Raw genomic sequence first — 23,386 nt, forward strand, 5'->3', positions numbered from 1 at the left:
GTGCATAACTTATAAGGTAAAGCACCCTCTGGAGACAAATTACTGCTGAGAAAAGAAAAGGCGGTTTGCCAGCAGGCAGCCAGCTGGAATAGGAGAAGGAACAGCTTATTGGGTCTTGGCTAAGGCCAGCACTCTTGGCACACTCCAAAGAGAGAGGGAAAGGGCTTTGAGGCTGTGGCATGTGCCAAGGGCATAAGGAATGGTCCATGGAGAATGCAGATTTAGGTCCCCCCTCCTTTTTTTTTAGACAGGGTCTTACTCTGTCACCCAGGCTGGAGTACAGTGGTGTGATCATGGCTCACTGCAGCCTCAGCCTCTCAGGATCAGGTGATACTCCCACCTTAGCCTGCCAAGTAGCTGGGACTATATAGTTGCATACCACCCTGCCCCGCTAATTTTTAATTTTTTTGTAGTGACAGGGTTTTGCCATGTTTCCCAGGCTGGTTTTGAACTCCTGAGCCTGAGAAATCCACCTGCCTCAGCCTCCCAAAGTGCTGGGATTACAGGAGTGAGCCACTGAGCCTGGCTGACTTAGGTCTTTGACTACTGGGAGTTGGGCATCTCTGTATCTGGAGCCCACATGGGTGAGAAGATAGTGAGACCCCACAGGTTGCCATTTGAAGGCTCAGCATAACTGGCCTAAGCTTGGGGAAATACCAACCTGGAAATAAAAAGAGCCAAGGAAATGGGTGATAGGCACTGCTGGTACCTTTAAGAAGCCATGCTGGTTGGCAGAGTTAACTGGAAAGTTCTATGACAGCCTCCCTCCCAGGTCTGTCTCTTGCCTCTATTTTCCATCCCTCGTCCTCAGCTCCTATTTTTAGTTAAATCTCCACGAATCCGTCCTATAGTAGAGAGAACCCCCAGTCCTGTGCAGTTCTCACCCTGAATGCTTCCACCTCCCGACTCGGGATCACAGATTGACTCTGACACTGCTCTCTGATTTTCCACCTTGGCTTTCCTCCTGCCAAGCTGTACATGTGGCAGCCCCAGCAGCAAGGGAGTGCACATTATACCCAGCCTCAGGCTAGGGCGGTTGGGCCTAGGTCAGGAAGTTTCCAGTCTTCCCTTGAAGCTGAGTCCCTCCTGATGAAAACAACCCACACCTGGGGATCCAAGGAACGTTAGCCTTTCTTGGCAAATGAATTGCTGTGCAGATGGGTCTCTCAACTGGACTTGCGGGAGTGTGTAGTTATTTTGCTGGATAATCTATGGCAAATGATATAAAAGCAAAAACTTATCATGACAACTAAGGTGCATTAAATGCCAGACACTGCTGCGTTTTGTCTCCATTACCTTACTTTACCTTCACAATAATCTATCCTCCGTGTACCTGTTCTCCTCTTGGCTAGACTTCAAGCGGAACCAGATTCCTGAGTTCCCTTGATTTTCCTCCTGTGCCCGCAATTTCAAATTCCCACACAACTTCTCGACACAGTCCCTCCTTAGTCCTCAGAGGACAGCGGGGAAAGCAGGCAATGACTAAATTGGGAGTGGAGGGCACGAGGAGAATCAGGGGGGCGGTGTCAGCTGACATTTTTCTCCTAGTGGAAAAAACCCCCGGAAGGCTGGATGTAGCACAAACAGTGCAGCCTGCTGCTGCCATCTAGTGGACGAAAGGAAGTCAAGCTTCGGAGTTAGACCAGATGGCACTTCAGACACCAGACAGTTTTAAACATGTACCAAGTTCATAGCAACTATCAGGATACCTGCAGCAGGTCTCCATGCTAACTCTTGTCCCCGTCTTCCTCCCTAGAATGATCTAGCACAGGTCTGCACAGAAGGCATCCCTGATGCTGATTATCTGGCCAGTTACAAAAATAAGCCCAGAACTAAGACCTGGCTCTGCATCCCTCGGCTTCCTGAGCATAAAATGCTTGGCTGATAAAGCCTCTGCCGCTTGGACTTCTGAAGTGAGCGGATCTCAAGCTCAAATGTGCATCAGAGCCACCTGGAGGGCTTGATGGGCCCCACCAGCTCTGGAGGAGTGGGGGTTCTGATCATTCGTGTTTCTTTTTTAAAAAATTAATTTAAAAATTTAATTTAAAAATTAAATTAAAAAAAACCTCTTTTTGAGGCAGGACCTTGCTGTCACCCAGGCTGGAGTGCAGCAGTGTGAGCATGGTTACCGCGGTCTTGTCCTCCCAGACTCAAGTGCCTAGTCCCCCATTGAGTAACTGGGACTACTCATGCACTACCATGCTTATAGAGATGGGGTCTCACTATGTTGCCCTGGGAGGTCTCAAACTCCTGGCCTCAAGCCAGCCTCCCTCCTCAGCTTCCCAAAGTGTTGGGATTACAGGTGTGAGACACTGTACCTGGCTTTTTTTTTTTTTTTTTAACTTTTTTATTTTTAGATGTGGGGTCTCGCTCTGTCAGTCAGGCTGGAGTGCAGTGGTGCAATCATAGCTCACTGCACCTTCAAACTCCTGGGCTCAAGTGATCCTCCTGCCTCACCCTGCCCCGAGTAGCTGGGACTACAAGTGCACACTACCACGCCCAGCTAATTTTTAAATTTTTGTTGTTGCTGTTGAGACAGAGTCTCACTCTGTTGCCCAGGCTGGAGTGCAGTGGCACAATCTTGGCTCACTGCACCCTCATCATAACCTCAGCCTCCCAGGTTCAAGTGATTCTCCTGCCTCAGCCCCCCAAGTAGCTGGGACTACAGGCATGCACCACCTTGCATTTTAAAATTTTTGTAGAGACAGAATCTCACTATGTTGCCAGGCTGGCATCTGCATTTCTAACAGGTTTGCAGGGTATGCTGATATTACTAATCCAGAGACCAGCCCTGAAGAACCACTGTCATGAGTAATTTAGTCTCCCTGGTGTGAGAAAAAGTGAGTAAACAGGCATGTGAAGGGAACACAGAGCTTCTATACAATACAAGCCAAGACTGGAATACTTTATCTGTTGAAGGCACACAAAGGAGTCATGGACCTCAAACCCTAGCAAGGCTGAGGGGAGGATCAGATCTGACTCCGCTGTGGCTCCTCCCTGGGTCTGCCTGGTGTTCCCAGGTCAGCATGAAAGTACCTGCTGAGGGGTCAGAGAGCCAGAAGTTGCTGTGGAGGGGGAGTAGGTCAGTGGAGAAAGGAAGAGTCTAGGCCATATTTGGCCAAAGGTAGAAAAGCACTTTTCTGAATGGAGTGTGATACCCTGGGGAAGCTGTAAGAGATCTTAGAGGTTACCTCATCCAACCTTCACTTCTAAGATGAAACTGACTTAGGAAGGCTAAATGACAAAGTCACACACAGTTACTTGGTAGCTCTTGCTCTCCAAGTTCCCAACCCATTCTTTTCACAATCGGGTCCCAAAGAAACCCCACAGGGTCAAAATTTGTCCATGAGACAGGTTGCTTCCATGGTGGCCTTCAGTTAGGGTCAGGCCAGCGTTCATGGCCTCCTTGGTCTGTGTTTCCCGCCCACTCTGTTCTCCTACCTTTCACCAAGGGGAAGAAGCAGTCCATCTCCACGCTGCTTCGGGAGTGTGAGATGCACAGGGCACTGCTGGGGACCAGGCCCTCCAAGGGCGGGCTTCGTTCCGTGGTACGGACCAGACACCAACCGGGCCGCTCGCTGGGCCGCTCCAGCAGCTCCACTGTCTGCCCCACCTGGATGGTCAGCTCGGTGCTGTGGCCAGCACTGAAGTCCTGGAGGACCACGGTCAGCTCACATCCGCCAGAGAGCTTTGGTGGGTGGTGGTGGAGGGAGTAGAACAGGAGGGCATGGAGGAAGGGGGAGAAATATGGGAGAGAGTTGGTGAGAGTGGACGAAGGATGTGTGAGAGCAGAGGTGAGGAGGAAGAAAAAGGGGAAAAAGGGTGAAAATGGTGTGTAGGGTGGGGAGATGGCAGAAGATGAAAAGGAGAGTTGAGAACAGAAAAGAAAAGAAGAAAAAATGTAATTAGCACAGTGCTATTCAATCACTCAGGCTTTCTAGCTGCAGCCACAGTCTGAAGCCTGCCCAGAACCAGGGCTTTGATTCTAATTCCTCTTGCTTCGTTAGAGCTCATTAGTCCTTTGCCAAGCTTCAGCTAATTGTGCCATTAAACCCCTTCCCTGTATGCCCCTTTACCCCTTCCAAGGTTTCTACCCTGTGCCCTGTCTCTGCCCTGACCACCATCCCTCAGGCTCCTATTGTATGGGCATCTATTTCAACTCACCCCTCCCACTAGATTCTCACTAGTTGATAGGGAATAATGGAAGAGGGAACCTTCCCTCCTTCTAACCCCTGCAACACCTCCCATCCCCATTCCTACTGGAACCATCAGCCTAAAATTGAGGCTATGAGGACTACAAAAAGAATGGGGCTTCAACTCAAAGGCAGAAGTAAAGCGATGTCTGTCTGGGAGGAGAAGAGCCTCAAAGGCTCAGCCACTGGGGACCAGGAGGAAGAATGAGAAGGGAAGAGGGGCCACTTCCCACTTAGGAACAGTCTCCAACCCCTCATGCTCCATGCTGGCTGTGCTCCACACTGGCATTTTCCTACTGCACTGATCCTGGGACAGAACCAATAAAATGGGTTGACAGGAGCAATCCCTACTGGCTGAATGCCGAGACTTCTCACTTTTTCACCCTGGGGATTTGGCCCCACTTCCTCCTTTTCCTCTGGCTTCACATTTCCATGAGAACCTATTTGGTTATTAGTTTGTCTCCTAGAACTAAGGACAGTCTCTGTCTTGGAAGAGCAGTTGCACTTAGGGGAAGAGTGACAGGCAGAGAAGGGAAGGAAGGAGGAGGCTGAGAGGCCCAGCTTGCTAGCCTGTTATCCGCTAAAGTTCACCCCAAACGGCAGTTTGGAGGCAAAATCCCTGCCCCACCTCCAGGAAACTCGACTTCAGTCTGCACATCTCTGATTTAAGCCTTCGGGGCCCAAATGTTCTGCACCAGTGGCCATATTAATGTACTAGTCCAAATATGTTGTGTAGCTGTCTCACACACATTCTGGGAAGCTTCTGCCCAATGGCACCCATAGTGAACATCACAGTGAGTAGAGAATTAACAGTCCCACCAGGACCAAAAGTTCAGCATTAAGGACCATGAGAAATTTCCACTAAAGGGAATTTGATGTCAGAGGGGGCTTGAAAAATGTTAAAATAATGCATCAGACTGATGTTGGCAATAAGCATCACCACCAGTCATGGGACAGGGAGTCATAGGACCACCATTGGGATCAGATCAGGAAATCTGCAGGACAGAAGGTAGAAGGTGCAAGGAGACAGAATAAACAACATTTTTCCATTTAACTTTCCTGGTTCCATTAAATGCACAGTCCTCCCCCTTCCCCACCCCCACTCTCCTGGTGCTATCCTCCTTAAAAACATCATATAGAGAAGGATGTTGTGGGATGGAAATACTTCGAATCTCTAGAGTGCTTTTACAGTTAGCAAAATACCTTTATGTTAATTATCCATTTGGTCCTCACAGTAACAAGGTGGTACTATCATTTCCTCCTCATACATCAGGAAATTCAAGCTCAGAAATGTCAATATCAGTGGCTGGGCATTAAGTGTACATAAAAATAATGTAAAGAGCTTATAAAATGAAGATTCCCTAGCTGTTCCTTCTCTTGCTCCACCTCCCAGTCACACATCATGATTCAGTAGGTCTGCGTAAGGGTCCAGGAATGCCTTCCACTGCCACAGACAGGGTCTCTTTCTGACACAGGTTGGAATGCGGTGATGCTATCTTGGCTCACTACAGTCTCTACCTCTCTGGCTCAAGTGATCCTCCCACCTCAGCCTCCTGAGTAGCGGGGACCATAGATGTGCAGCACCACACACAGCTAATTTTTAAATTTTTTTGTGGAAACATGGTCTCACTATGCTTGTCTTAAACTCCTGGGCTTCCCGTTTCAGTCTCCCAAAGTGCTGGGATTCAGATCCCAGAGTGCTCTGTAAGAAATACACTTCACAGTTTGACAAGAGAACATTACATGTGAATAGATATATCACTGAAACACAAGTTCCACTCTGACATTCTATTTTATGTTTTTCTCAATTGCTGTTGACATCCCACTAAATTGATTCCACCTCACTAATGGACTCTGTAGAATGCTGGCCTAGATGACTGAAATTCTTTCTCACTGAGAGACTCTCTATCACTGAGCTTCTGTATCTCAGTGGAGCTGCTCCTCTGCAACAATGCCAGGGGCTCAGGGTTGTTTCTTGAGGCCAAGCTCACACATGGCGGGGGATGCCACTTGCAGCGGGCGACATGGTTGGGTCCAGGGATGGGCGTAGTCCTTTTGCAGACTGTTAGGGCAGAAGGGGCCTGAAGCTCTAGTTGCAAACAGCCCAGCATGCCACCCAGGTACAAGACCCATTGCCCCCTGGGGTGTGTTACCATCAGACCCATGAGCTGGACAGAAGAGTATAAAGAACCAGGCTTTTGTCTCTACAATTCAAGATCCAGTTCCTGGAGAGAAGCCTGGATACGCCGCTAGATGGCAGTGTTTGCCTCCTGCAGGCTGCCTAGTCCAGACAAAGGAACAAGTGGAACAAGTGGAAACACGGTCAATGGGCAATTTCTTCCATGCCACACGTTATAGATAACTGGGCTCAAGCTTTACATGCAGCCCAAAAGCCATTATGGTTCAAATACAGGATAAATATCCTGGTTTCCTTCACTCAATGGCTTGATCAAAAAGACCAGGTCCCTACCCGACAAGAAGGAAATTCGAAAAAATGGCTGACAAGGGATGGTGCTGGGGAAATGGATGAGTAAGGTGTCAGGTAGAGCTGCTCCTGCAACAGTCTCTTCTTATCCTCTCCTCCAGGGAAGCTGTAGGGTGCAATGCTAAGACCAAAGTTATTCCTACTCAGGGAAATGCTGGGAGCTGAGTAGGTAGCACAGAATCTCAGCATGCATTCAGGTTATGTTTTTGATTCTTCTCTGATCTTATACCTCTGCTTCTGGAATCTTCTCTCATCTTATTCCCTTCACTGAATCCTCCCACTCCAGCAGCGAGTCCCTGTCTGGCCTTTCATGCCTGAGTCTTGGCTGCCTTCCTGGAGCTCTCAGATATTTTCTCTGCCTAGTTCCCTAGAACCCTGCCTAAGGCCTGCTAAGCCTTCTTGATGCTAATTGTCTGCCCGGCTTCCCTCCAACTGCCTGCTGCTGAGTCACCATCTAACTCCTTGTTCTTACTTTCCTAGTCTCTCTCCTTTCTGAGCCTGGGCCATTCCCAGTGGGGCCTGTTCCTCTGCTGACCAATCCCTGGGTGGACATGGCCTCTTCCACCCTCTCTGATGTTTCCCAATGGGACAAAAGGAGCTCCTCTGGTCCTCACTTTCCTCTAGCTCCACATTGATAGCTGTGTTGCCTTCTTTTCAGCATGGACCACTACATACAAGGGGACATTTTGTAACCACTCTTTGTAACTCCATCTGCCTTTTCAAAGTTCTCATTCACATTCACCAGAAATGATCACTTTCATTTAGGTCTATTTTTACATGATTAATATTTGGAGATTAACTGAACCTCCTTCTTGTATAAACTGTGTGAGCTAGATTGTCCCTATGAGCTTTTTCAGGCTATGGAAAAGACACAGTTATTCCCTGATGGTTTCCCAATGGTATCCAGAGAGCAAGGACAGGACGCCTGAGGAATTCTCCTGTTGTCATTTCAGAGCTTCCATTTGTGCGCCTCTGTGTCTCTGTTCCATTCTCTGAGGCAGCATAGCCTTGTGGTTTACGGCATGGACTCTGCAGCTCCTCAACAGCTGTGTGACCAAGGGCAAGTTACTTCACCTCTTTGTCTCAATTTCTTCATCTGTCAAATGGGCATAAAGACAGTACCTACTTCATAGCTTACTGTGAAGATTAAATGAGATAATACTAAAGCATCTAAGACAGTGCCTGAAGCAGAGAAAGCTAAATGATTGTCTGAAAAATACATTCTGAGCTGGGTGCAATGGCTTGCGCCTGTAATCCCAGCACTTCGGGAGGCCGAGGCGGACAGATCAGGAGTTCCAGACCAGTGTGGACAACATAGTGAAAGCCTGTCTCTAGTAAAAATACAAAAAATTTAGCCAGGTATGGTGGCGCATGCCTGTAGTCCCAGCTAATTGGGTGGCAGAGGCAGGAGAATCACTCAAACCTGGGAAGCAGAGGTTGCAGGGAGCCGAGATCATGCTATTACACTCCAGCCTGGGTGCCGCAGTGAGACTCCATCTCAAAAAAAAAAAAAAATTTCTGGAGATATTAGTGAATTATTATTTAAATTTGGGAGGAAAGGAGAAAAGAAGACATTTTAAACATCAATTTTGATGGCATGTGGTTTGAGAATAGACTGTATCAGCTGTATATATAAATATATATTATTATGTAAATGAATCCAATTTCTTTTCTTTTAAGTAAACTTCATGGAGTTTTCCCCTAACTAGAAGAACTGACCCTGAAGCTGACTAGGGAAGGTGACTCAGAGCTCCCTCAAATCGGAGCTCCCTCAACTTTCCTGTTATGATAAAAACAAAGGCATGGTGGAACCAAGGTTTCCCTTATGGAAAATCAGGTTTCACTTTTTTTTTTTTTTTTTTTTTTTTTTTTCAGCCACCACCAGGGAGAGAGGATTCACTTTTGCCTCTTCATTCTGCATTGCTGTCCAGGAGGCTTCCATGTGAAGAAGCTCCCTTACCCCTGGGCCTGATACCTGCTCTCAATACTTGCCAACTGAGCCTTCTGATAACTGTGAATACTGACTTCTAACACTGCTTTGCAGAGCACTTGGATCTGATACTCCTGACAGAGGGGAGCTGTGCTCAAGAGCACCCATCAGTTAAGTCCAACCTCTTCCTCCTCCCCTGGCTGCCTGCCCACCAACTTCTTCCACCTGATTATCTGATTCCTCCACAACTCTTAGTCAGCCCAAGGCACCAAGTTCACATAAATTAACATCTACATATGAACAGCCTCACAGCAGGCCAAAGCTGGCTGGCAAAAAATGTAAAGCTGGAGCATGTCTACTTAGCACAGTTTCAAGGGCACTGTGAAGTTCTGCCAATTCCTGTGCAAATGTCTTTCTCTCCTCCCCACAACGCTCCCTGCGCACCTGCTGCTAATGCCTGGAATTCCTCCGTCAGAAAGTAATTTCATTTAATTAGGTAACGTCCCTTACCAAGAAACACCTCAAAGTGGAGTATTACGATGGCCTTCCAAGTGCAAAAAGATGAGATGCCCTACACGAGCGGCATGCAGCTGTACTTTAAGGATGAAAATGCCCATAATAGCATTTTTTCAAATTAGGAAAATTTTACAACAATAACATAACCCCCCCCCCCACACACACACATACTAACATATAAAAATCTAACCAGTGGGAAGAGGGTGAGGGTTTGAAAACTACCTATTGGTTACTGTGTTCACTACCTGAGTGATGGGATCATTTGTATACAAAACCTTAGCATCACACTATATACCTAGGTGACAAACCTGCACATGTAACCCTTGAATCTAACATGAAAGTTGAAATTATTTTTAAAAACCCAACAGGAAGGGAATTGTTAAGTAATTATGATACATCTACTACGTGTATAATTAATTATGCAGCCATTAGATTATTTATAAAGCTTTGTAATAGCTTAAAGACTATGTCTCATATAAAGTTAAATTTTTTTTTTTAAAAAGGACAAGATGTACAGTTGTATATATAGCTGTGTGAACATCATCAACAACTTAGCGATCCTATTCTTAGGAAACAGAAAATTCGTCAAAATGTGAACACTGGTACTGTTGGGTGTGCACTCTGGGTGACTTGCCCTCTGCTTTCTAATCTCCCGTATTGCCCAGTGTTTCTCACGTAAGTGCTGTTTTATAATGAAAGTAATGATAACATCAACAATAACAACCTCTAAAACAAATCAACAAAGGTAATGGGGAAAATGCAGATATTTCAAGGATGCATAATGCTTTGAGGGGAAAAATGGGGCGGTGGATGGACAGTTTCCAATTTTGCTCCAGGGCCACTACAGAAGCTTCAGGAAAGCCCCAAATTGCTGATGATGCTTTAGCATAGCTGCTTCAAATCCTTCCTCTACTAAACCATAGTCCCTGCCCTTCTATAAAACTCTGAAGGGCTCTCCAGAAACTAGGTCCCTTTAAAAGAGCTTGCTGCTGTGTTTTTATCTTGAATTAATTGTATTTTTTTTTTTTTTAACAAATGTGTAAAGCAATGTCTGGGCATTTAGGAACATTGTCATGGAGTTCTGGGATTTCATCAATTTGTATATTGGAAGCCAATGCAGCTGCCAGGTCCAATTAAGAGGCTAAAGCTTACAATTTACTTTATCCTTTCTTGCTGGAGCTGTGGTTTCTACTAACTGCAACTGAAGGAGCTATTTTGTTTAGTTGTTTCCCATGGTGTGTAAATGAGCACGATGGTCTCCTTGTCCTGTAGGTCTTGTGAACTGCATAGTAATTAATGGTGGGAAGAATGGAGGAGTGGGAATCAGGAAGCCTTGGTGCTGGTGCAGGTTTTACCCATGCATGACACTGAGCAAGCCCCTTCCCCTCTTCATACCCAAACTTCCTCATTTTTAAGATGAGGAAATTGGACTCCAGGGCCACTTCCATTTTTCATATTTGATAAATAGAGTAGTTTCTATATTGACTCTCTGATACACAGCACTACTGAGTTTTCTTGAGCACTTCTCATTAATGTGTTGCCTTGTTTACTAAATTATTTGTTACTCTTATCCTATGTAAGATTCAAAAGAGCAGAGCATTCTGTCTTGTTCACGGTCATGTCGCCTGAGTTTAGAGCAATGCCTGGCACACAGCGGGTGATAAATACCTGTTGAATGCACGAGTGAATGAATTCCATGAATTATTGCCTGATATGTAACTGATATGCCTAAATGTCTTAGCGATCTCTCCCATTGGCTGCCCACCTATTCCTATTAGTGTCTTACAGATAACTTAATTTTTTTTCTGAGCCCCTTTGCAACCAAATTTATCTTGCCCTTTAGTCATGTGGCTATATCTCCATGAATTCCTAAACCTGGCAAAAACAACATAAGGGGGAAGACATAAATTTGCAAGAACAAAGAAAATGGGAGATAGTGAATAAGAAAACTTTTTTTTTTTTTTAAATGACAGAAAGCAGATGCAAGAATGATACTGACTTGGTAGAATGAGAAGATGAGATTCAAGTTCCTGCCAGTTATCTCTGACCAACCCTCAGACAGGCCCAGGGAGTGGAAGCACCAGATGGTACTGAGGGTGGACCTATAGGTGGGGCTAAAACAGGAAGATGGGACCCCTAGATCCCTCTTCTATCCTATGCACACTTTTCTGAAAAACTGAAATTCAGTGAAGGCTTAAATGTAGAATGGAGAGATGGCTAGTATCCTTGTCCCTCTTGGATCCCAGAATACTAGCAGCCACGTATAAACATCTTAGACAGATTTTAGAATCATTCATGGAAGAAAGATGTACAGATACTCGAATACTGGCATTTAGAGATCTCTCTCTGCCCCCACCTTCAGTGTCCTGCCAGATCATTTCACAGTGAGAACTTTAAGTCAATGAGTTCCTTCCTTTACACAGAATATTGAGTCAGCGTTTATGCCTCATTCATAAATGTGAATATTCAGCTATAGATTACCAGACTTTTCAGAAAAAACTCTCTAACAGAGACCAAAATAAATAAACAGAAAGTACCAGGAACTCAGGGGAAACAAAATGCAATCAGGACGATAAAACAGCGGTAACACTATAAAATCCTCAGAAAGATAAGAGAGGATATTGTATCCATGAAAAAAAAACAAGGTGTTACATAAAGGGAAAAAGTTGCAGAATGAGAAACAGCTCTTAGAATTTAAAAATATTATGGCCAAATGAAATATTTCATGGATGAGTTGCAAGCTAATGTCAAGGAAAATTTCCAGAACAACACTGAAAAATGAGAATAAGAAAATATAAGAAAACTAGAGAATATATCTAATAAGTTCTAGACAGACAGAAAGGAAAGAAACAAATTGTAAAGAAAAAAATTCCAGGCTTAAAGGGCAGAAATTGTCAAATTGATACAATATTTCAAGTGTCTGGTATAATGAATTTTAAAAAGACTCCCTCTAAATCACAGTACCAGGACATCTGGACAGTAAAAGGACATTCTAAAAGTCTTGAGAGAGAGAGAGGGGAGGAAACAAAATCAGGTAAAATTCAACAAATCAAGAAATATAATGACAGCAGATTTCAACAGAAACGTTAGAACATAACAGAAAACACTTCCTTCAAAATTCTGAGTGAGAATTATTGCCAACTTAGAATTTTATACCTCAATAAACCATCGGTTGAGAGTGAAGATACGACAGGGGCATTTTCAGACTTTCAAAGTTTGCCTCAATACGATTCCATAAGTATTAATTGTTAGGATTATTATTTGCTGTCTCTCAATTTTTCCCCTTTTATTCTCTTTTTGTGTATGTGTGATTCTCTTAATGTGATATGGCTTTGGTTGGGTGCAGTGACTCATGCCTGTAATCCCAGCACTCTGGGAGGACAAGGTGGGGGGATTGCTTAAGCCCAGGAGTTCAGGACCAGCCTGGGCAACATAGGGAGACCCTGACTCTGCAAAAATAATAATAATACTAAGCTGGGCGTGGTGGCATGCAGTGATGGGTCCCAGGTGGCTGAGGTGGGAGGACAGCTTAGACCTGGGAGGTAAAAACTGCAGTGAGCCATGATCCTGCCACTGCACTCCAACCTGGGTGACAAAGCAAGACCCAGTCTCAACAACAACAAACTGATATGCCTTGGATCTACACAAATCAATATTGATCCTTTCATTACTCTTTAAAAAAATAAGTTAATAGATTTGAGATAAGCCCTAACTACAAAATAGGCTTTGATTTTAGCAAATTCTTCTTCTGAGCTTTACATGACAGTCTTTTAGCCAAAACAATGAAATATGGGCTGAGATAATAGTACTTTATGGTAGATTCATGACCTATTGGAAGTTCATCTAATCCAATTCCCTTATTTGACAGAGGAAGAAAATGAATCCCCAAAAGAGAAAGGAACTTATTGTATCTGGAAGATAGTACATAATAAATATTTGTTGAACAAATGAGTGAAGGAGTTAGTAAATAAACAATTCAGAGATTATCTAACCCTTGAAATTTATAGGTAGAGATGCTAAGGACCCCAGCTAGTGGGTAACAGAGCCAGGAACAAACTCAGGTTTTCAAATTCTAGGCTCAGACACTTTTCAGTAAACCTTACTAGATTAATGATTGTATCTATCTAGAATGTCACAAAGCTCTAGGTTTGTGTTTGCACCTAATGTATTGATATGTGGGTTAGTGTCAGTGTGGAAAGAGAACTTACAAAGTCAGGCTTGACAAAGCTGCAGAGGACATGATTGTAGCTGGCAGAGGCAGCTATAATTACAGATCACAGAAACCCAGGAACTGTCCTGGGCCTTAGTGAGTGTCTAACCTCCTGCTCAAGGCAAGGCCCTTTCCAAAACATCCAAAACTCTCCACTTTATTTAGCTGTTTCTCCTAGTGGACAGCTGTGTTTTTAAGAACACTTTATTTGTTTTTATAATTTCTATCCACTGTTCTTAGTGTGCCCTCTAGGGTAATACCGAAGAAATCTCTTTTCAATAGAGCTTCATATATGTGAAAACTAGAATAAGAATTCCTTAAGCCTTCTCTTTTCCAAAATGTTTCTTCAAATGCCTCTCAAATGTGAGGTTTCTAATATTTTCATCATATTCCCTAAATTTTCTGGATAAACATGAGTCTGTCACTGTCCTTCTAACATGGGACACCCAAAGCTGAACCCAATGTTTTAGATATGGTCACAGACTAATCAGTTGCTCATTGCTCACGTCTTGAGCAATGAGCTATATTTCTGTCAGTGTAATCTGAGGGCCTTTTGGTCAAGTTGTGCTGCTGGCTTCCATTGAGCATGCAGCCTACTAAAAACCCCAACTTAATTCACAGGGGATTCTCAAGCCATTTCCTTACTCGGGTACCTGAGGCTCTTAACTAAGATCATCTTTCTTATTTTATTTTATTTTACTTTTTGAGACAGAGTCTCACTCTGTTGCCCAGGCTGGAGTGTAGTAGAGCGATTTCTGCTCACTGCAACCCCCACCTCTCGGGTCAAGCGATTCTCCTGCCTCTGCCTCCAAAGTAGCTGGAATTATAGGCATGAGCCACCAAACCCAGCTAATTGTAGTATTTTTAGTAGAGATGGGGTTTTGTCATGTTACCCAGGCTGGTCTCCAACTCCTGGGCTGAAGTGATCCTCCCACCTTGGCCTCCCAAAGTTCTGGAATTACGGGCGTGAGCCACGGTGCCTGGCCTCTGCCTGTTCTTTATTTCTCTACTCTCTAACCTAGGCTTCAGAGAACATCTAGACTAGACACTGACTTAAGTATGGGTGAGAACTTCACTGACTTAAATATGGGCGAGAAGGGCAGAGCCATCCTCTCCTCAGGAATAGAAGAGGCAGTACTAACAACTGGTATTTATCCTCCCTTCTGTCTTCCTCTCATTGTCCCTGGGAACACACAAAAGCTGTCAATAGAGAGGCGGCTGGGAGGATTAACTCCCTGGCAATGAACTTTGCCTCTGCAACACTGACCCTTAGCCTGGAGGCAACTGTCCTATCTACAGGGAGGCATCTCCTAGCTCTTTTGTGCTTGACTGAGACTGTCTATACTGCTGTTTTGATTGTGCTTGCACAGGAAGGCATTTCCTGCAACATATCCTACAGCTTGGGAAGGAGGAAAGAACTCACAGAAATGACTCTGAAAATCCCAAGGCAACCTGCAGAAGAGGGAGGAGAGGTGGCTGGGTGAAACCTGAGATCAAAAAGAGCAACTCATGGTTAGAGGGAGAAACGTTACAGGCTTCTCTGAAAGCCCCAGGCGTTCCTGCACATTGTCTACTGTATGGACTGTGCAACACTGGAAAACTGAGCTTCAGAGGAAGCCAGGCCAAAGACTAGAGATTATTTTTACAGAAGTACAAAATGTCATCAAACCTCAATTATTCAGATGTGGGTAACCATTTCCCTTTCTGCGGATTACTGGGTCTGGAGCTAGACTCCTTAGGTTTGAATCGGTCTCCATCGTTACTATCTGTATTGTCTGGGGCAAGATAATTAGTCTCTTTTTGGCTCATTTTCCTTATCTGTAAAGTAGGAATCATATTAATTCCTACCATATAGAGTTATTGAAAGGGTTACATCAACACAGGCAAACTCTGATGTGCATTACATGCTCAATAAATGTTATCTATTGTTTATCTAGCAATCATAACTTGGCATGCACTTGAGATGTGTTTTCTTGCACTGATATCTTGTATGGAGGAAGTACAAATCCATTTCCAGGGCTGGGCACAGTGGCTCACACCTGTAATCCCAGCACTTCAGGAGGCCAAGGTGGGTGGATCACCTGAGGTCAGGAGTTTGAGACCACCCTGGCCAACAAGGTGAAGCCCTGTCTCCACAAAAAAATACAAAAATTAGCCTGGCATGGTGGCGGGCGCCCGTAACCCCAGCTACTTGGGAGGCTGAGGTGGGAGAATCGCTTGAACCCAGGAGGTGGAGGTGGCAGTGAGCTAAGATTGTGCCATTGCACTCCCGCCTGGGCAACAAGAGCAAAACTCAGTCTCAAAAAGCAAACAAAAATAAATCAATTTCCAAATCATCCTTAATAACATATATTGAGGTAATCTGGCAGACTAGAAAAATGTAAAAAGTAAACTATTCCCAAACCCAGGTTCAAAGATTTAGTACCCTACGTTTAGGCTATAATTTCCCTTTGTGGGGCCAATGGGTGTGACTTTCTGCTCTTCCTATACTGGGGCCTCCTAGAGAAACAACAGACTGGAATCAGACTGGGAAGAGAATTCTTGAACTGGTTGCCAAATCAGGGTAGATAATACATGTTTATTTACACTGTGGCTGTAGAGTGGAGGTGGAGGTATCCAGTCACATAAAGGAACTTGGCAAAGTAATTCCTGGAAAGAGGCCAAGCTCCCCTCTGGTTGACCAGGAAACTCTCGTTGGCCTAATTATTGTTAGGTAATCTGGGGACAGGCAGCCTGTCTGCCAGGACTGGAGATGGGAAGAGAGGGTACAGGTGGAGTACCTGAGAGATCAACCTGCCTCAGTCAGGGGTCAGGTTGGGAGTGGGGTGCATTACAGGTTCATGTTCAGAAAAAGCAGCACATTCTAAATGCTTTGATTCTGAAAGCAAATACTCCAGGCCAGAAGAAATACCAGCAGACATCTTGTTAATTTTTCATCTTCAGGCAGACTAAGATAATAATTAACATCTGTATGGCCCTTTATAGTTTATAAACTCTTTCACAGACATCATCTGATCCTCATAGATCTCATAAGGTTGGCATTATTATCTGATTTTATAGATGAGGAAATTGAGGCTCAGAGAGGTGAAATGACTAGCTAAAGATTGCATTATAGCTAAATGCAAAGGCAGGACTCCAAGCCTAGTGAATGCAGCCTCCTCATCCATGCACTTACTGTTCTTCACCAGCCAGCTGCTGTGCTGGGCTTGGGGCATACAGCAGTCAGGGAGACAGCTGTGATGTCCCTGCCTGCACCACCCTTACAGTCTTTGAGAAGACACACACCACATGTATGCATGCTGAATGTGACAACAGGAGAAGTGCAGGATGCTGGCCCAGGGATGGGGAATGGGGTCCCTCAGAAAGTGCTTTCCTCTTCCCAGTGCTGCCTCGCCCCACTACTCCACTTGCTACTGCTGTGGTTGTGTCTTCTCAGAGATGTTTATATAATTAGTTTGTGAGCCCTCCCTTGGCTGCAACAGTCAATAACATCTTCCCTCCTGCTTAGCTAGGAGCCAGCAGGACCCCAGAGCACCTGCCTCTTTCTGCGTCAGCTGCTGAGCTCCACCACCATGAGGCCATCTCCAGCTGTGCTGGCACCACCCTAGATCCAGCACATGTGCCCAGCAATGAGTAGAATTGGCAGTAGCAGCAGAAGGGGTTCCCAGCATGTTAAAGCATCTTCATGTCAAGTTTTTGCCCTCAGCCAATTACTGTTAGGGTTTCCCTTTATCCCTGACCGTATCTTCTTCCTTCAGTTTAAAGATAGACCTTTATTTATGTCCCCATACTCTTTATTTGCTCAGGTTAACCCACTTACTGGGTGAGTCCTAATGTGATTTTCTGCTCTCAGCTGCTGTGGTTGGTTGGTTTGGCTTCGGGACTGACTGCTACCCCATGCCTCACCTGTGGTTCATGACACCATGCCTCCTTTATCTCCTCCTCCTCCCCACCACCCTGTCTGGATACCAACTATCATGACATGCCCTCTAGACAACACTTGCTACTGTTCCCTTGACCATGTGCATGGTTTATGATCCAGCTCCATCTTAACTTCTTAATTTTCAATTCAGACCAGCTCTCCAGGGACAAAAAAAAAAAAAAAAAAAAAAAAAAAATCAAAGGCAGAGGTGTAGTGGCACGAAGTAGCCACTAGAGGGAAGCAAAAGCTAGGCTTTTCTAAAGGAAGCAGCTGTGCTTGGGTTCCTTAATCAGAAGATTGGTCCCACAGAGCCTCTCGCTGCCACCAGCTTGCAGAGGAAATACAAGACAAAAAATTTGCATATAGAAGGTGGCACACAATGGGGCTCAATACATGTTTCCTGGATGAAATTCCTAGTTTTAGAAATGAGAAAGCAGAGACCAGGGCAAGTAATGGGATCTGATCACCAAACCAGGTAGCGTCAGGGCCCAGTCTTGCAGATTCTCTTTCCCTCACCGTGCACCAGGCCTCTTCTTCTTCCTCCCCGCTGGCTTCCTCCACTATAGCTCAGTGCAGATGAACTGCCTGTCCATCCCAATCTCAAAACAGTTTTGGAGAAACTGTGGTCATTTGAGACTCTGTTCTCTACCACTTATATCTGGATATATCACTTAGTCCTGCAAAGTTACTAAGTCTTTCCTTTGTCTCTTGGAAGCCCCTAAGCTCCTCCAGGTGCTCATAACCCACTTCTACCTTTCTGCAGATTTCTTCTTGTCAACTGGTCCTTCACTTACCATTCTCCTCATAACACTTTCTTATTTCATAATTCACATGTGCTCTGCCATCCTCATCCTGGCATTCAAAGCCCTTTGTAGCACTTTCCCACCAACTTCTTCAACCCCAGCTTCCACAACTTGTCTATGTATTTTATCTGCTTGATCTCTTGATGGTGCCCCAGATGTGTTCTGGTCATTTCTGCCTCTGGACTTCTGTGGATGGGCAATGTTCCATTTCAGTTAATTCCCTTTTCCTCTCCAGACCCTGTCTTTTCCACTTATGGAGGACAAGCACAATTCTCAATTCCCCACATCTCTCACATTCTTGGATAGTGATCTCTACAGTGGGACGTCCCCTTCCTGGGACTAATTTTGTTCATCCTACACATTTTAACACTGAAGCAGTGAGAAGGATGGCTTATGTGTATATATGTATATATTATAAAACTTGTGTATATGTATTATAAAACGAAAACAGTATTCCTTATTTAGCTTACTGAATAGTCATTTTTAGATTGGCTTCTTAGTTTTATCACTTTTCTCCTATTTTATGGCATTGTTTCAACAATGGGGCATCCCAGAGCTCTGTGTTTGGCATTAGTCAGAAGGACGTGTGTGTGTGTGTGTGTGTGTGTGTGTGTGTGTGTGTGTGTGTGTATTGGCTTCTTGGGGATTTTCCGTTTAAAAAAAGTATTTCTAGCCCATAATCTGCATTTCTTGTGTGTGTGTCTGTGTGTGTGCACACGTGTGTGTGTATGGTGTGTGTGTGTGTTGGCTTCTTGGGTTTTTTTTTCCTTTAAAAATAGTATTTCTAGGGGAGGGTGAGGGAATTGGTACGTCTAGGAGCTCACTAGACTATCTCATATCGATTCATAAGCTGGGTTTTGAACTCAGCAACTCTAAGTTTGAATTCAATTTCCACCACTGACTAGCTGTGTTACGGTAGAAATGTTAAAAGATACAAGATCTCTTTCCAAACTTCAGTTCCTCATCAATAATATTACCACACTCAGTTCAGTTCCTCATTCAAAAAGATTGAGATAAGTACCAACTTAATAGGGCTGCTGTTTCAATTAAAGATTATAATGCATGGGGCCGGGCATGGTGGCTCACGCCTGCAATCCCAGCATTTTGGGAGGTTGAGGCAGGTGGATCACCTGAGATGAGGAGTTTGAGACCAGCCTGGCCAACATGGTGAAACCCCATCTCTACTAAAAATACAAAAATTAGCCAGGCATGGTGGCACACACCTGTAGTACCAGCTACTCCGGGAAGCTGAGACAGGAGAATCACTTGAACACAGGAGGTGGAGGTTGCAGTGCTGAGATTGCACCATTGCACCCCAGCCTGGGAAACAAGAGTGAAACTCCACCTCAAACAAAATGAAACAAAAAGATTATAATGCATGTGAATACTTGATAACTGCTTAATGGCTGCTGTTACTATTTGGTGTGAATGAGTCACTTAGGACACATGGAATACTCCATTCTGGACTCTCTCTCTGTCCCACTGTGCTGCTGAATGGCTCAGTGGCACCGAGCAGAGAAGGTTCAGAAGAATCAGATAGTTTTGCCTTCCTTTTGATAGCTGTAAGAGGTGGGGCTACATATTATGGAAGATAATTAAACTGTAGGTCCTATTAGACTATTTGGGCTAGATTTAAGATTTAAGAGCTCAAAGTCAAGATGGCAGATGCTCCAAAAACTGGGAAAAGAGGGGAATTTTATCCTCTTTTACAAATAAATCAACCGTACCATCATGGATTGAGAGCAGCCAGATAGCTTCAAAGAAAGCAGACAAAGTTCTACTTATCTTTTAAATTTTTACAATTCTTTCTTTCCTGTACCCCTTTCCCTGTAGTTAGGAGTTTGGTAGCTAGAAAGAGCCAGGTTGACTTGAAATATGTCCTGGACAAAATACTATAACAAAGAAAGTGAGCAAGGACTTGGTGATGAAAGTCTAGGCCCTGGGGAACACCAACCACCCTCGCTGAGAGTTCCTCGTGGCGGTGCTTAGGTGGAGAGCAAATTCCTTAATATCTTTAGGAAAAAACAGAACCTGGAGGAGCACTTGGGCAAGTTATAGAAAACCTGGAAATTGCCCTTGTGAGAAGGTTCCTATGCTCACATTTTAGCAAGCAAGGAGAAGAATGAGCTCTTAGTTATGGAGATGGTCAACAGTATCAACCTCACAACGTATTTGGTATATCTAAGAGAAGAAAAAAGGGAGTCCCCTGCTTGAGCCAAAAAGTTTGCTACGCATAGGGGTAGTGGGGTGGTTGTGGGGTGGGGAGGGGCACAACCATAACCAGCATCATGATAGAGGAGTCACATTGTGACCATCAGATATCCTTTCTCCCTTCCAGTTCTCCTGGGACTTCATCTACAGGCAATGTATTTGATTCCAATCTACTCTGGGTACGGGGTTGGGCAAGGTGGCTCATGCCCTATAACTCTAGCACTTTGGGAGGCCTATGCAGAAAGATTGCTTCAGGCCAAGAGTTCAAGACCGGCCTAGACAACACAGCAAGATCCTACCTCTACAAAAATTTAAAAATTAGTTGGCATAGTAGTATGAGCCTGTAGTACCAGCTACTCAGGAGACTGACATGGGAGGATTGCTTGAGCCCTGGAACTGGAGGCTGCAGTAAGCTATGATTGTGCCAGTGAACTCCAGCCTAGATGACCAAGCGAGACATTGTCTCTAAAAAATGCTGAATAAATAAAACTTATTTTGGCCTGGCACAGTGGCTCATACCTACAATCCCAGCACTTTGAGAAGCCCAGGCAGGAAGATAGCTTGAGGCCAGGAGTTCGAGGCCAGCCTGGGCAACACAGCAAGATCCTTGTCTCTATAAAAATAAATAAATAAATAAAATTTAAAATAAATTAAAATGGAATTTAAAAAAGAGGTGCTCCTCTCATGGTGCTTTGACCACCCCTTCTGGAGGATTTTGGTTGACTTCAAACCAGTTTGGTTTCTGAAAGGAAGAGACTGCAAAGAAAGTTCTCCTTTAAGGTTGACCTCAAGTTCTTTGTTCATTCATTCATTCATTCACTCAACAAATCTGCATGAGTATTCTGTCTCTGGATTCATAGCCAGGACAGAATGTAGTTCCCAAATACCTGCCCCAAGCCCACCAACATGTATCCCCAGCACATACGGACCAGGATGTCTCTGTATTCTCGAAGTTCTCTCATGGCTGAGACTTTCCTAAACTGCATTTTCACCAACCTCCCCAACCTGCCTTCCATCTCCCTGAAAAGCCTTCCGTAGACTCCGAGACCTACAAGAGAGCCTTCTGAGACACTCCCTACCTCCCTTCAGCTGCATCTAAGATGGATCCACACCGGGCGCTTTTGGCTCTAAAACCATCCCCTATATCATGAAGGCACAAGGTTTCCAAGGTGAAGGAGGCATTCTGATTTTGTACTTCTCTTTCCCTAATCCCCAACCCAACTTCCACAACAACCCTCTTCTATATTGGAGCCCACAAGAAGTCATTGTTAAAATCACCACTGTCTGCCTTTCTCTCTGTCTCTCTCTCTCTCGACATAAGGTCTTGCTCTGTCACACAGGCTGGAGTGCAGTGGCATGACCATGGTTTACTGCAGCCTTGACCTCCCAGGTTCAAGTGATCCTCCCAGCTTAGCCTCCCAAGTAGCTGGGACTACAGGTACATGCCACCCACACCTGGCTAATATTAATTTTTTTTTTTTTTCAGCTGGGCAGGTGGGTCTCACTATGTTGCCAGAGCTGATCTTGAGCTCCTGGGCTCAAATGATCTGCCCGCCTCCCAAATTACTGAGATTACAGATGTGACTGGCCATACCACTGCCTTTGAATCACTAAGCACTTTGACAAAGTAACAGAATTGTCAACAAAAACGACAATGGTGGTTATCTTCTTTTGAAAATGACCATTTTATTTAAAAAATGGGATTCACGGCTAAGTGCCTTGCCTTTCCCATGATAAGTTACTTTCCAGGTTTCTAGTTTCGTCTGTTTATATTAAGGGAACTAGAACAAGGGAGACAATTTAGGGAAAAAGATCCTGTGTGTGATATCTGCTTTCTCAACCATAATGTGTCTTTTTTCAATCTGGTGTGGGTGGGGTTATGTTCTGAGCTTGGGCTGAGAGATTTCAGAGTTAAGACAGTTGCTGTCCTTATCTAAAATAATGTTCCTTTAGAGAGCTCTGGGCTTTCTAGGACATCAGAGAACCTCCATCAAGGTGAGGCTGCAGCATAAAGTCTTAGGCTGCATCCCATACCTTCCTTAATGGGGACAGCTGAACAGAGGTTAAATTATTTTAAATTATTTTACCTATAATTAAGGTGGGATAGCCCCCTCACAGCAGGTGGGGCCCAATCCCCTGCCCTGGCTGGAACAGAGACTCCATCTCTTCTAGCAAAGGGCAGGAAGCAGAGGTCCCTCACCCCTGGGCTCCAGGACAGTCATGTCCCTGTCTAAGCTTCCCATTTTATTGCTACAGTTGTTGCCAGCAGCAATAAAATGGATTCTTGAAAAAAATATCAGCATATAAGATCTGAGAAAAGAAAAATCCCTACATATCAGGGAATCTTGAAATTACAGCAATAAATTTATGATTCATTCCCTAGGCATGAAACTACTGTGTTACAGCCACCACCAATGCCATTCAATTTCCCAGGGTCTAATGTTGACCTCAGACTCGCCAGCAAAGGAGGAAGAACATAAGAGACCTCAATATTTAGAGAGTTTCACATTTCCTTATACAAAAAAAAAAAAAAAAAGCAAATGAAGAGTGAAGAACTAGCTGGTAGAGTAAAAGATGTAGGATTATTGGTTAATGTGCAGCAAATCAAATGTTAAGTAATATAGGGATTGTGGGAACCTTCCTGGTATCACATGTTCTTAAATACAGCAAGACTATAGAGAAAAAACATGGATATCACTCCTGGTCCTAAAATTTACGTGGGTTCCCTTTCTGTATACTAAAATCCTAACTCGTTCACGAACATCCTCTAGTACCTGCCTCTCTGATCTCACCTTCTTCCACAGGAACTACAGTCTACAGGCCCAGCCACACAGTGGCTTTGGTCAGCTGCCTCCTGCCTGGAGCACCCTACCCTCCAGTCTACATCTGCCAAGTTGTTCTGCCCCTTTAGGACTGGGCTCAGTTTCCATTCTAACTGATTATCTCATTGATTCATTGAACAAATACTTACGAAGTGCTTATTATGTGCCAGGCACTCCTTTGGGCACTGGGGATACAGCACTGAGCACAACAAACACTTCTGCCCTCGTGGAGTTTGTATTCTTGAGGATGTAATCAAGATTATGGCAAAATAATCAAAATGTTGCATAGTGAGA

General features: G+C 44.5%; 1 protein-coding gene across 1 annotated transcript in view; it reads right to left on the reverse strand.

Moving 5' to 3' along the window:
- Positions 1 to 23,386, reverse strand: part of KALRN (kalirin RhoGEF kinase) — a 602,830-nt gene that overhangs the window by 158,422 nt on the left and 421,022 nt on the right. Inside the window, exon 34 of the mRNA XM_032268307.1 lies at positions 3,442 to 3,688. Coding sequence (XP_032124198.1) covers positions 3,442 to 3,688 — 247 coding nt within the window. The remainder of the gene's footprint in view (positions 1 to 3,441; positions 3,689 to 23,386) is intronic.

This window comes from Sapajus apella, unplaced genomic scaffold (assembly GCF_009761245.1).
Source record: "Sapajus apella isolate SASKATOON/1434 unplaced genomic scaffold, GSC_monkey_1.0 scaffold178, whole genome shotgun sequence".
Taxonomy (NCBI): domain Eukaryota; kingdom Metazoa; phylum Chordata; class Mammalia; order Primates; family Cebidae; genus Sapajus; species Sapajus apella.